A 14,336-nucleotide genomic window follows, 5' to 3' on the forward strand; every position below is an offset into this window, starting at 1 on the left:
TAATTTTTAATTTTCCTTACAATGACTTTTCAAATTAATGGTATACAATAAAAAACATGGGAGTTTTCCTACACACTAGTGAACTAGAAGATTCAAAATACTAATACTTCTTACCTTTTCTTTTGATTGCCTCATCCAACCAAAAAGGATTCCCCTCATGCATTTCACTACACTCTGTCCCAAGTCATATGCTTTTCCTCGGTCATCATCTATTCTCCTTCAAAGTACAAACACACATCATTACAGTCAATTAATGTTTCAAAATATGATTTTCAATATCAAAGGCTATTTAACTCAATGGTGTGTTCTGAAACTTTTTAAAATCAAAAGCAAAATGTTTGCTTTTCCTGGACTATAATCTAGAATTTTAACAATATGTTTAACTAAATTGCAGAAAATTCTATGCTCCCAGTTTCATAGCCAGTCAATCTCATGAAATAAATTTAAATTTAATACTATAGTACTAAATACTCTAAGATGCTTAAAACCATCATAATGCAGTACCCTTATCATGACATTTCTACATTTACCTAGCAATCTAATCAACACATTTAATTAGTGAGATCAGGGGCACAGCTTTACATATGCATGTATGCCCATATATAACATTGAAAATTCAAGATAAAAATTTTCTTTGACATGAAATCTTAATCTGATTGTTTTATCCCAATAAAATTTTTTAAAAAGTGAGAGTGATCAAAAGTTCACATTTTCCTTTCCTGAAGATATATTTTTGATAGAAACTTACCTCTCTTCACACAACAGCTATTCCTCATGTGTCTGCCTTTGAGATGTTGCTCATACCACTAGCCTTGAGCTATCTCTTACTTAAGACATGTGTTTTAACATGAAATGCACTAGTACATGAGATAATCATCATGCAACAACAGCCTTCCACCAATAGGAGAACAACACACCCCCTTCATGTGCAGTAGATCACCACAAGAAATTGCACTCAAAATTAGCTTCATTCTTTTCCTCTGCACTGTTGTGAATTGATGTTTTCTCAAACGTTAAACTTTGTTCAATGTAGTGAGATTTTTGCTGCCCTTATTCCAGTGTTAACTTTTGTTTATTTTATTTCAACATAGATCACCTTTCAATTACTGTAATTGAAATTAACTTCATTCTTAGAAGAGGCAAGAATAATGTGCACTGGCAGTGGGGAGGAAGAGTAGGAAAGTATGCAGAGAGAAAAGTATCTATCAGTAATACATTTTCAGGTAAGAAAAATGTTAACTTTCAAAATCCCACATTAATGTGTTAAAGAGAAAGGCCAGTGCAATTGTGAAAACATAGATGAGCTTCCTTCAGAGAGGACAACTGAAGGGAAATGTCCATGGTTTGTGACACCCTACTGTGGGCAATTACTAGAGGAGCACCACTCATGGGAAACCACATCCATCTCATGTAGAGTATACTCTTTACCTAGATGGAAGTATGAAGGAATGAAGGCAAAGACAATTTATTGCAGGGAAGGGTGAAAATGTGTATGACCAACCAAGCAGTTGTACACAACAGGTCAGATGGACATGAGGTGTAGTGGGGCTAGGGTAATGATTATACTATACAATTTGGTATGTATTCTGTTATATCATTTACTCAACATACATTATATAATAGAACATTTTTCCCCATCTGACTGGCCAAACCACTGGAGGTACATGATATCCTGAGGGAGACAAAACTGTCAGAAGGCAGAGGTAATGGGAGATGAAGATGTTGGATGTAATTCACATTCCAGACAAAAAGATCTCTTCAAAGGTCATAAAATGTAGGAAGCCAGAAAGTGAGTCAAGTGATGGATCTGATGTGATAAGATGTGATACAGCCTGCCAGCATCTCCATCCAGGAAGGAATAAATTATCTAGATGTGTCAAGAATACATCCTATAAGTATAAGGGATGAGAGATCCCTTGAATAAAAGAGAGGTCCCATGGCAAGAATAAATAACCATTGGAACTCCAAAATGGAGCTGTGACAGCTTGAAATGGACACAGAAGATGATCAGGATAAGTACAAATATAGAGAGAGCCTAGATCAACAGGGAAGAAATTATCTCTCTCTTGAATCGTTGAAGTTCTAATAAGAAATGAATGGTTGAGAACAAGACCTAGGATGATCTGTTAAACCAAGTATGGGAGGCATTGAATGCATAAAGATCAGACCTGCAATGGCCACAAGCAAAGATATGAGTGGGCCCAAAACATAAATTCTGATGTGCAGAAGCAAAGGTCCCTGAAATAAGTCCCACCCCAACATCTGATATGAGAAACAATCATAAAATTGTCAGAGTGAATCATAACCAAGCAATGATCTAGCCAACATGACAGAGCCTTGGGAAGAGAAGGTCTGCTACCTTCTCAGAAGAGGAATGTGGCTTACAGGAGATATTACGTTAAAAAAGCCTCATGTGAGCTTCACCTAAAGGGACAATATATTCAAAAGACATGAGAATCCCCAAAGAGAGAGAGAACCTCTTGCACAGGAAGTATAGAAGAGGCAAAAGTTGAGGTGACTATATGCTCTGCTCCATGTATTGCAGATTAATGGCAGAAGACTGAGCCCAAATGAGTTGAGAAGTGAAAAAAAGGAAGAGGTAAGGAGGAGCCAGTCATCCACGTAATAATAGAAACAAAATTCCAGACAGTGAACATGGTGAACAAATGCTTCAATGACTCTGTAGAAGATATAATGATCCAAAGTAATGCTGAAGGGAAGAGATAAAAAACAGGTACATTTGATTCTAGTGAACAAATCAAAGAAAACCATCAGCAGGACGAGGCAATCAGATTATGTAGAAAGGCATCCAAGACATTAACCTAGGTTATCCATAGTATGGGGGAAAAGAACCAATGGAGATGAAGAAATCCCTTCATCTTGAACTGAGGAACCACTGGATTGTAGTTGAGAAAAGAAAGGCCGACGACAGTATTCCAGTCTTCAGATTTTTGGAGATAGTAACAAACAAAAATAAAACCCTGAAGAGGGCAGAGGATCCTCTTGATGGCTCTCTTGACCAAACTATCCAATACCACTGCCTCAAGATGCAGAAGATGCTGAGGATCAGAGTTGGAGAAAAATGAATGGGAAAAAAAGACAGAGGAGGATTAGACAAAAAGTGAAGAGAAAAGCCACATGAGCTTGAATGACCTACCAATCAGCTGTAAATGGAGACCAGGGATCTACAAACAGAAACAGGTGTGCTCCCATGGGGCCTGATCAACTGGGTACATAGAGAAGTAGTTACCAATGTGACATGTGACAGCAACTCGATGGGAGGGTGCCAGCAAGAAGAAGTAAAAGAATGAGAATTGGGAAAAGAGAGAGAGGTGGAAGGTTCACAAGGTTGTGGAAGATGATAAACCAAGGTGGAAAGGGAGGGCTGGTATCAAGCAGCCTCACCCCAAGTTTCCAAGGTGTTAGGAAACATCCCTGAAAACTTCAGGGCAAAGAAAATGAGCCAAACAGAGGTCCCATAGGTAATAATGGGGAAGATGAATAGCAGAGAGAAGAGCATCATGTACCAACAACAGAGAAGACAAGTAACCAGGGACAAAGCATAAGACAAAACCTTGGCCAAGGTATTGAAAAATACCAACCATAGATCTCCAGTAAAACTATCAGGATAATGGTATAGAGCTTTGGAGAGGAGATGATAAGAGGGTAGTTAATGAAGGAGATAGTTAAGAAAAATGACAAAGATGAGAAAATTGAGCACTAGTTATTGGAACTCCTCCAAGTGGGTAAAAGGGACTCCAGGGATTGGGAATCCAAAAATGAAAAAAGGGGCTGGCCATAAACAATGACAAAAAAATCCTGGATTTGAGGAGGATGAAGAATTTGAGTGTGAACAAAGCTGATCCAGAAATGAGTCAGCATGTACACATACATCTCAATAAGGAGGAAAAAAACACAATCCTCATCATGAGAGTAAGGAACAGGAAGAATCAAAATGAAAGAGAAAGTAAAGAACAAACCTGAAAAATCAAATCCGGAGAGATCAGGAGGAGGAATATTGGCCTCTACATGTAAAGAGGAGCCTAGTGCAAATCCAAGGGGTGGAAAGAGTCAATCAAAATCATCATCTTTATGGTCATATTCAAAAAGAGGGGAACACACTCCTGATGTAGGGACAGGAAGTTGAGGCAATGAAGACAATAACAAACTCACGACACACTGAACAATGGTAGTGACATCCTCCACAGTCAATGAGCCTTCAGTGGCCACAAACAAAGTAGGGTCAGTGTTAGCTACATTTGCAGGAGCTGGGAAGGAGGTAGTAGTCACCATCACTTGAGAAATCATTGTGATTAAAGGAATCCTCAGATTTTTGTTTTTGTACACAGTAACTGAAAAGTGATGCATGTTAAAATAAAATAAAGGCAGTGCAAATCACACTACACTGAACAAAATTTAAATTTTGAGAAACACATTCATTCACAACAGCACCAGAATGAAGTTAATTTCAAATGCAAGTGTTTATGGTGATCTACTGTGCATGGAAGGTGTATCACCCTTCTATTGGAGAAGGGTCATTGTCACATGATGATTACATCATGCACTAGCACAGTTCACATTAAAACCAGTCTCAGGTGGGAGATAACTTAAGGCTAATGGCATGCACCAGATCTCAATGGCAGACATGCTAAGAATAGCTATTAAGTGCAGAGGGGTTAGGATTTCATTTCAGAGTGTAAGTTTTTATAATATTTTATATTGTCTGTATGGTTAAGTTTTTATAGACTATATACACAAATAATCTTCCAAAACTTACCTGAGAGAGGTCCCATAGACCTCCAACAGTAGGAGGGAGAGATCACCCTCTGACACCTGTACATAATTCAAAGTTATACCTACTTATGCCCTTGTAGATAACATAATCACATTACCTGAAAATACTATTTGCATAACACTGTAACATAGCTGGAACACGTACACAACCCTTACAATACTCACTCAGCCAGAAAACAAATTTACATAATATACTTACCTAATAACAACAAACAACCTATAGTAATCTAACCATTCACAAATTAGTTACTTAACCATTACAAATTTATAACATAACATAATGTTTAGGGACAACAAGGGACCTATTGGTCCACTAAGGCTGTCCCATCCTATAAACTAAACTAAAACTATTAAAAAATAAAACAAAAACCTCAAAGCCAGCCCTTATCATTCATACAGTTATCAAACTTTCTGCTAAACTCACTTAAATTTTCTGCCTCCAAAACACCTGAAGTCAACTCATTCCAGAGGCCAACCACTCTGTTAAAAAAATAAAACTGTCTTAGCTGAAGATGACTTCTACCCTGCCAAGATTTATATTTGTGTCCCCTAGCCCTATTATTCTCGCCATTAAGTATGAAAAAAGGTGATGCATCAACACTATCTATACCCTTTACAATCTTAAACACATCAATCAGATCCCCTCTAATTCTTCATTTTTGAAGAGGAGACAATTTCAAAGATCTTAATCTCTTCTCATATGACAACCCTCCATCCCAGGCACCATTCTAGTAACCCTTTCCAACAATTCAATATCTTTCCTTAGGTTAGGAGCCCAGTGACCTGTGTAATGAAATTATAACCTCTTTAGACTTGTATTCAATATTTCTGTAGATACAACCTCCAATTCTATTTACCCTACCACTAGCAACAGCACTTTGATTGAATGACTTTAAAGATTGATCAACTATTACACCGAGATCCCTTTCTTTCATGACACTGTTAAGATTATTCCCATCCAAATTACACATATAATTCAAATTATAATAACCCACATGCATGATCTTGCATTTATTATAATTAAAAACCCATCTGCCATTTATCTCCCCAACTCAGTAAATGACCTAAATCATTTTTAAAAGCAGCAGCATCCTTCTTACAGCTAGCAACACCAATAGTCATGGAATAATTGTAGCTAAAGGAGATCTATATGGGTTGTCTTTACCAAAATAGATAAAATATTTTGCTACAGGAGGTTTATGTGGGTTATACTTACATGATGCTACAGAAGATTTATATGGGTTATATTTACCATGATGGACAAAAATGTAGCTATTGATTATCTTTAACATAATGAAGAAAACAGAAAATGTATCTACTGAGTTATCTTTACCATAACAGACAAAAATGTATGTATGGAAGATTGATACTGTTATCTTTACCATGATGGAAAAATATAGATATGAAACATTTACATTGTTATTTTACATAATTGTAAAGAAATATATCAATTAGAGAATTTAAACTCCGTTAACTTTAAAACAAGGGAGAAAACGGAGCTCCAAAATATTTATACTGTTATATTTACCATGAAAAAAGATGTAGCTGTGGGAGATTTATACAGTGCTATCTTTATCATGATAGAGAAAAATATAGCTGTAGGAAGATTTATACTTGTTATCTTTACAATGATGGAGAAATTTGTAGCTATGGGGAGATTTATACTATGTTATTGTTTTCCATGATGGCAAAAAACATAGCTTCAAAAGATTTATATATATGATCTTTCCTATGATAGAAACAAGTTTTGTTACAGGCAATTTATATTGCATTATTTTTACCACGATGGAAAATAATGTAGCTTTGGGAGATTTAATATGTTACATCTTTACCATGATGGGAAAAAAATTGAGATTCTGTAGATTTATACTGTTATATCTTTACCATGATAGAAAAAATATAGATACCACTTATAATGTGTTATCGTATTGTGATGGTGAAAAATGTGGATATGGGAGATTCATACTGTTACACATTTACCACATGTAATAAAATATAGCTTGAAACAATTATACTGTGTTATATTTACCATTTGTGACAATCTAATTCTGCAAATGTTAAATGGTGATTGAATCATGTACAACCTCAACTAGCTCAAGAAACACATAGAGTAATTTCAGTAACTGTTTATTAACACATAAAGACAAGTTACACAAGGCAATTCATAAAGAGTAAACAAGATAAATTCACATGCTGAATAGCAAATCAATTAGGCTCTGGTAGATTGCCTGATTTTTACATGCAGTACTAATAAAAAACCTAAAAACCTACTAACCAAAGCTCATTACTTCACTCAAAAGTATTTATATACTGCAGCTCAGCATACATTAGTGTTATGTGTTTACTACAATTAACATAACTAAACTTCATAAACCAATTAACAATAAACTCCTTGTATATCCAATATCATGTGACTGTTGAGTTACATTATACTATGTAGTTTAAGCTTAAACTTTAATGACTGTTCAAACAGATGCATGCATCTCCAAATCTCTAATTTCTAGAGTATGCACATATTTTTAGAGTGTGTGTGTGTGTATTTGAAAAAAACAAGACATGAAAATTTACGACGGCAAGATTTAATTAATGTTCATATTGTTGTATTCATTGAGAAATAATCAGTTATTGGCCAAGGCTGTAACTGGATTGCTGTAGACATAAAAAAAACTAGACAAATAAAATAAGAACACTGACATCTTATATTTATTAATTTTATGGTTTAAAAAAATTAAGGTGGGGCAGACTCCCTAAATCAGCACCTACATATACAACATTATAAAATTATTAATTTCTGAAGAAATGGGTGGGGATATGCTCCCCTTGATCTGTGCCTGCTTAAACACCATTAAATAATGCAATTAATTTCTGGAATAAAATGGATGAGGGTCTGGACCCCTCCCCCAGACCTGCACCTACTAATACAACATTACAGAACATTTTTGTAATTATAAATTAGGAACATAACACACTTAAAAAAACAGTATATTTACATTTTATTTAAAATGTAAGTAGTTGCTAAGTTTAAGTGCTGCTAGCTAGTTGCCATCTCTGTAGTCAGCAGTTCAAAATGAGTGACAATGCAGATAGGCTTAGAAGCTTTGCAATAACAAAGAAAGGATAAGCAAAATTAGTGGCAATGGGAATTGAGCTTGATACCCTCAAATCACAAAGCATCCTCCCACCTGCCTATTATGTAGCTTTGTACTTAACAATAGAAAAACATAATGGCAATATTTTGATTACTTGGATAATCAGAATAATTGAAAACAGCAATAATTTGGAAACCCTAATTTCAATTAGTTGATTTTTTTGTGATATTAATCAATTAACCATAATTTAGATTAATTTATCAGTTTATAACACACTGATCAATGTAATAGCTGCTAATAGGTAATCAATCATATGAATTAACTGATTAAATTGCCCAGTTCTACTAAGCAGTGAAAAAAATTAGAACCACAAAATCTACTAACAAAAATTCATTGCATAAATCAACAGTTAAGTACTTATGTTAAGTACATTGGTGTTACGTGTTTAAATTAAATAACACAACTATGCATCACAAATCAATCAACAATAAACACTTTGTATATCCAAAATTATGTTACTGTTGAGTTATATCATACAATGTAGTTTCAACTTAAATAAGATGATTGCACTAAATGCAAGTAGAAAACGTGCAACTTATTATTAACAGAAGTTGTGTGTGTGTGTAATGATACAATAATATATTTCATGTAATGACTATGTGCCAAGAAATGTCTGCATCTGAAGGAAGGAATAACACTAACTTTGTATTTCACATATTATAGAGAAAAATATAGTTACAAGATACTTATACTATGTTATCTTCACCATCATGGAGGCAAATTTTTCAGTGGGAGATTTATACTGTATTATCTTTTCCATGATGGAAACAAATTTTGCTATGAGAGACTTACCATAGTGGGAAAATATGTAGCTACAGGAGATTTATACTGTATTATCTTTTCCATGATGGAAACAAATTTTCCTGTGAGAGACTTACCATAGTGGGAAAATATGTAGTTTTAAGAGATTAATATTGATATATTTACTATGATAGCAAAAAATATAGCTATAAGAGATTTATAATAAGTGATCTTTACCATGATGAAAAGAAATTTTCCTATGGTATATTTATATTGTTATCTTTACCACAATGATATAAATTCAACTACAGGAGATTTACAGTGTGTTATCTTTACCACAGTGGAAGAAGAGAGATTTATATGATGGACAACCTTGGTTTTTGTCTTTATCTAGTTAGTTCTTCAATGAAAAAACTGGGTATCTATTTATATAGTTAGCTCTCACACTGAATAATCTGAATGTATGAATTTATGTAGTCAGTTGTCAAAATGAACAACTTGAATATCTCCATTTCTATAGCCAACTCTAACAATGAATATCTTAAGCGTCTGTATTTATATAGCCAGCCTCAAAACAAACAAGCTTGGTGTTTGTATTTATGAAGTCAATTATCACACTGAACAAGCTGGGTGTTTATATTTATGTATTCAACTCTCACACTGAACTAGCTGGGTGACTGTATTTATGAAATCAACTCTTACATTGAACAACCTGGATGTTTGTATTTATGAAGTTGATTTGCTGAACAACCTTGGTGATTGTACTTATACGTAGTCAATTCTTACAATGAACAACCTGGGTGTTTATATTTATCTAATTAGTTCATTTATTGAACAAGCTGGGTGTTTGCATGTATGCAGTTAACTCTTACACTGAGCCTTGGTGATTGTATGTATTAGTCAGTTCTTAACTGAACAATATGTGCATCTCTATTTATGTAGTTAAATCTCAAAATAAACAACTTGGGTATTTGTATTTATGTAACCAGCTCTCACACAAACAACCAGCAAGTCAGTATATATGTAGCCAGATCTCAAACAACTTTTGGGTGCTTGTATTTATGTTCTAAAATCTTATTAGTGAAAGCAAAGAATATGTTATGTCAACCAGACTTCATCTACCATATCCAGTGCCAATGAGGCTTTTTGCCTAATACCAGAGCTCATCAGGAGATGATAGATGTAGTAGTGATCTAGGTGCTACTTGTATCATCAACATTCCTGAACAATGACTGTTATAGTGTAAACTAGATAAAGTAACTTATATGTAATTATTATCAAATCATTTGCTTAGCAGATGTTAAGGGCAAAAATTGATAACACATTACCATTTATTCATTTTATGTTTAACACCAAATATTTACTTATAATTATTATACTTTTTATTTCAATTAACTTTAGTTTCATTCAGAAGAACTGGCAAACCATAAAGCTAGTCTTGTTCCTGGAGTGGGTCAAGCAACTACAGCATGAATGAGAGAAAACCACATAGGTTATTCAAAGAACTTTTGAGTGAAAGCAAATAAGAATATATTAAAATTTGTCAACCACATTATATCTGCCATATCCAGTGCTGATGAGACCAGCGGTTAGCTCTTTCATTGAACATCTTGCGTTTCTGTATTTGTATAGTCAGCTCTCACAATGAGCTATTTCAGCTCTGAAGATGAACGAACTAGTTGCCACTACTTTAGTCAGCTCTCACACAGAACAACCTGGATGTTTGTATTTATGTAGTTAGCTTTCACAATGACGAAATTGGTTATCCGTAGTTATTTAACTCTCACAACAAACAACCTTGGTGTTTGTATTTATGTATTTAGATCTCACAATGAACAAATTGGTTTTTTTATATTTATGTAGTCAGCTTTCACAATGAACAACCCTGGTGGATGTATTCATATAATTAACTTTCATAATGAACAATCACGATGACTGTATTTATATTTCCACTTCTCACACTTTAGCATCATAAGTAGGTGTATTTATATATGTCTAATCCAACTTTTTTTATAAGGGCATTCGTACATATTTGCATTTACTTACCTTAGCAACTTTTATTATGGTATTCCTACATAGCTGTAATTAGTTACTTAGGCCAAATTTTATCTGTGTATTCATCCATATCTGTATTTACTCACCTAAGCAAACTTTCCCAAATGATAAAAGTAAATGTATCTGGTTTAGTTTGTCCATTAAATGGTCTAATTTTAAAATGGATGCCACCACTCTTGTGTTTCACATATTTCATATTTGAATACTTTATTGCATCGTGATTACAAGATTCTTCAAAATGTTAATAACTATTAGGAATAATCTTAAAATGTTACATAAAAAAATTTTCAAAAACAATTAAAATACATAAGTATAATAATCTTTATAGAATTTCTTTTAATACAACTGTGATAAAATTGCTTCTTTACCTGTATGACTGATAAAGACCCCAAACAGCAACAGCACAATATATACTGTCTCTCACATAGGCTAATTCTTTATCTTGAGATAATGCTGGAAATAATCCTGTTGTTGGACTTTGAAAGTTCAGAATTTGTCTTTTTACTAAACATTAAAGGATTAAAAGAGAATTTTTTAGAGAACAAAGGAGAAAAAGCAAATAATATTAAAGTTAATTCTAAGACAAAAATAATAACAAAAACTTGAACATGCTTTTTAACATACTTTAAGTAATTTCAAATAATTTAAGACTAATAATAAAAATCCTTTTAACACCACACAATTTAATTGTACTTAATCATGAATAAATAATAATACAACATTGTACACACAGTTGTTAACATCTGAAATTTTATCACAATATACTATAACATACTTTGCCCATAATAAGCATCAAGTTGACGAACAGTGTCTGCATAATTGGCTATCTTGAACTGTTCTATCTCTACTTCAGTAAGACTACTCAATCGACCCCTATACTGGATTAGTGCTGGAGATGGATTTGGAGACTTAACTAATTTGGCAGTTTCAATAGCAGCTTGGGATACTGAAGGTTTATGCATTCTGTAGTTATCATGAATCTGTAAAATATTTAAAACCAAATGGGCCTACATTATTAGTACATATCTTTTAAGTATCAAGCAAAGCTTTGTTGAAATATTAATTATAATTCATTATTAAAATAATTTAAATTGACATTCTACTTTTCTACTAATCTTTATTTTTAAGGTTCAATTAACCTTTTGCCACTAATTAATTACTATATCAGTGGTAGTAACCAGTACTAGTAGTACCATCCCCAACTTAATTCAAACAAGTGCTCTCTCACAAAACTATTTAAAATTAAAATTTAACCTTTAGGTCTACTGTAACTTTAAGTAACAGCCTAACTCCAACGTGTAAGTAACAGTGTAAGGCTATCACAGTAACTGTATCATTATCAATATTTATAGCTGTTAGGACACTACAAAAATATAACTAAGTTATAACCACTTTCAACATAACACAGTGAACTGCAATTCAGCTAAATGCTAATGGAAAAGTACTATAAACTTATCGTCATAATGAAAAAAAAAAAAAAGATAAACTTTTATATTTAACCAAATTATTCAGTTTAATTAAGTGTAAATCCATGGTTAATACTAATACTAGATATAGTAATACCAGATTGACCTTCGGTTTCAAGAAAACATGTCATTTGTAATGTTATATTAAAATTGATTTGTTAATATAAACTGCATCATCGGAATATTAAATATTAGGCAGTTCTAGTTTAATTTTGTCATTATATGTGTGAAATGAATAACGACAGTCACGCGAATGTGAAAGTATAAGAAAAAAAAAAACTTTAAAAGTTCGAAAGTACCTTCAAAAATGAATAAACCTGTTGATGACTCATACACGTGAAATACGATAAAGTTTGTTTGTCGAAACCATAAGCATCCTACAAAATTTAAAGAGCCAAAACATTGACCTTTATTATTATTAAATGTTTTTTAATTTACATATTTTGCGATATTAATATTATCTTGCATTTTATTTCAAATACATTAGCAAACCTAATAAATAGTAAAAACATTTGCACTCAGTAATAATATTTGTTATTGAATGATAATATAAATTATGATGTATATCTGAGCAGAATTTTTGTTAAGCCATTTGTACTTTGCTCCTGGTACTCTAATATTCAATTTGATAAAAAAAAAAATAATTTAAGTGAAGATATGTGATAAAAACGACCTTTCTAAAGAAGCGGAGTTATTTAATATTTATGTGTACAAAGCCTACAATGTTTTGGGCGGACGTTAAAATTCGGGGCTTGATTCTTCGGGATGGGCAGAGGACATATAGCCCATTGCCTAGTTTTGCGCTCAACAACAACAACAAAAACTTTCAAGTAAAATAAATAAATCAAGGTATTGAAGGTTTTTACAATTTATACTGAAGAAATTACCTATTTCTGCAAATATGGTTTTTAATAGTAAGGCTATTGACTTTTGTCTATAGATGAGCCAGATATGGACGAAATCAATGAAAATCGCTTATCATTGGTTTGACAAAAAAAAAATAGTCAAACATGAGCATTGAAATATGAAATCAAACAATTAAGTTTCCGAAACTTCTGTTTATGAGCTTATATGTATGTGGTGCACCAGCATACTATGCGTTTTCTACCTTCTCATGTAATCAGAGCCGAATTAACCGTGGCGCAGTTGCGCCAGGGCCCCTACTGACGATCCGTAAGGTCAGTTTAACTCTCTCTTTTTTCGATAACTCTTCATATTTCATCTGTTATTTGTTCTATTCTTACTTAATACAGACTAGATTAATTTTACAGACCTCGTAACTACCATAAAAAAATATGAAATAAATCAAAATTACCATTTTTTTCTTTCTAGAATTACTTCAAATTGTAGCAGGAAACAACATTCATCTACACTAAATAAGTTAAAACTTCTTAACCTTATACAACTGTTTGTAATTAACATTTTATTGCCTTTTGGACAATGATTGAAAAGAATAATAGAATTTTGAACTCGCAAAAATATGATTCCAGAACAATATATAGCAGAGCAAGATTTTTCAGCGTCAAAGAGAGGTATGCATTCAACATATGTTCGGATATGTTGTTCATTTAGCTAAAATTAAACTAAAACACAGCGAAACAAAAAAAGATGAGATTGGTTGATCTATTCTCCTTTTTCTGGAATTTTTTTTAACTTTTTAAAGATTCTGATGACTCTTTTATAAAATGATCCTGCGATTGGTCGCATGGCTCTAGAGCTATACAAAACCATGAAAAAAGTAAAGCCAACGTTTTGTTACGACAGCGGAAGTCACGTGACCCTGGTAACAGATGATGAGTTTCTAGAAGATTCACGAAGAGACGAGATGTACGCTTTTATAATATATAAGACCGCCAAGAAGTGACGGCAACAATTGAATTGAATTGAATTGCAGACAGAGATAGAGACGGACAATTGAGTCAAGTGCCGGAATTTGTGAATCGTTCGTTGTGAATTATAGCGTTTGTTTAAGTTAAACTGACTGTGGAAATTAAGTGTATTGCAAAGTTGTATTGAGAAAGAATTAACTAGTTTTATTTAAGAAAGGACATGTATTGCTAAAGTTTCTTCGGAAAGAATTTTTACGGAAATTAACAAACGAACAGAGACGTAACAAATTGGTGTCAGAAGC

General features: G+C 33.1%; 1 protein-coding gene across 1 annotated transcript in view; it reads right to left on the minus strand.

The window, feature by feature from the left end:
• Positions 1 to 12,591, minus strand: part of LOC106465318 (probable phosphorylase b kinase regulatory subunit beta) — a gene marked incomplete at its 3' end in the record, with an annotated part of 111,811 nt that extends 99,220 nt beyond the window's left edge. Inside the window, exons 1-4 of the mRNA XM_022393186.1 lie at positions 12,505 to 12,591; positions 11,515 to 11,719; positions 11,108 to 11,243; positions 115 to 217 (exon numbers count right to left, since the gene is read on the minus strand). Of these exons, the coding sequence (XP_022248894.1) occupies positions 115 to 217; positions 11,108 to 11,243; positions 11,515 to 11,719; positions 12,505 to 12,537 (477 nt within the window). The remainder of the gene's footprint in view (positions 1 to 114; positions 218 to 11,107; positions 11,244 to 11,514; positions 11,720 to 12,504) is intronic.
• Between the last annotated feature and the right edge of the window lie 1,745 nt (positions 12,592 to 14,336).

Source organism: Limulus polyphemus, unplaced genomic scaffold (genome assembly GCF_000517525.1).
Source record: "Limulus polyphemus unplaced genomic scaffold, Limulus_polyphemus-2.1.2 Scaffold1907, whole genome shotgun sequence".
Taxonomy (NCBI): Eukaryota; Metazoa; Arthropoda; class Merostomata; order Xiphosura; family Limulidae; genus Limulus; species Limulus polyphemus.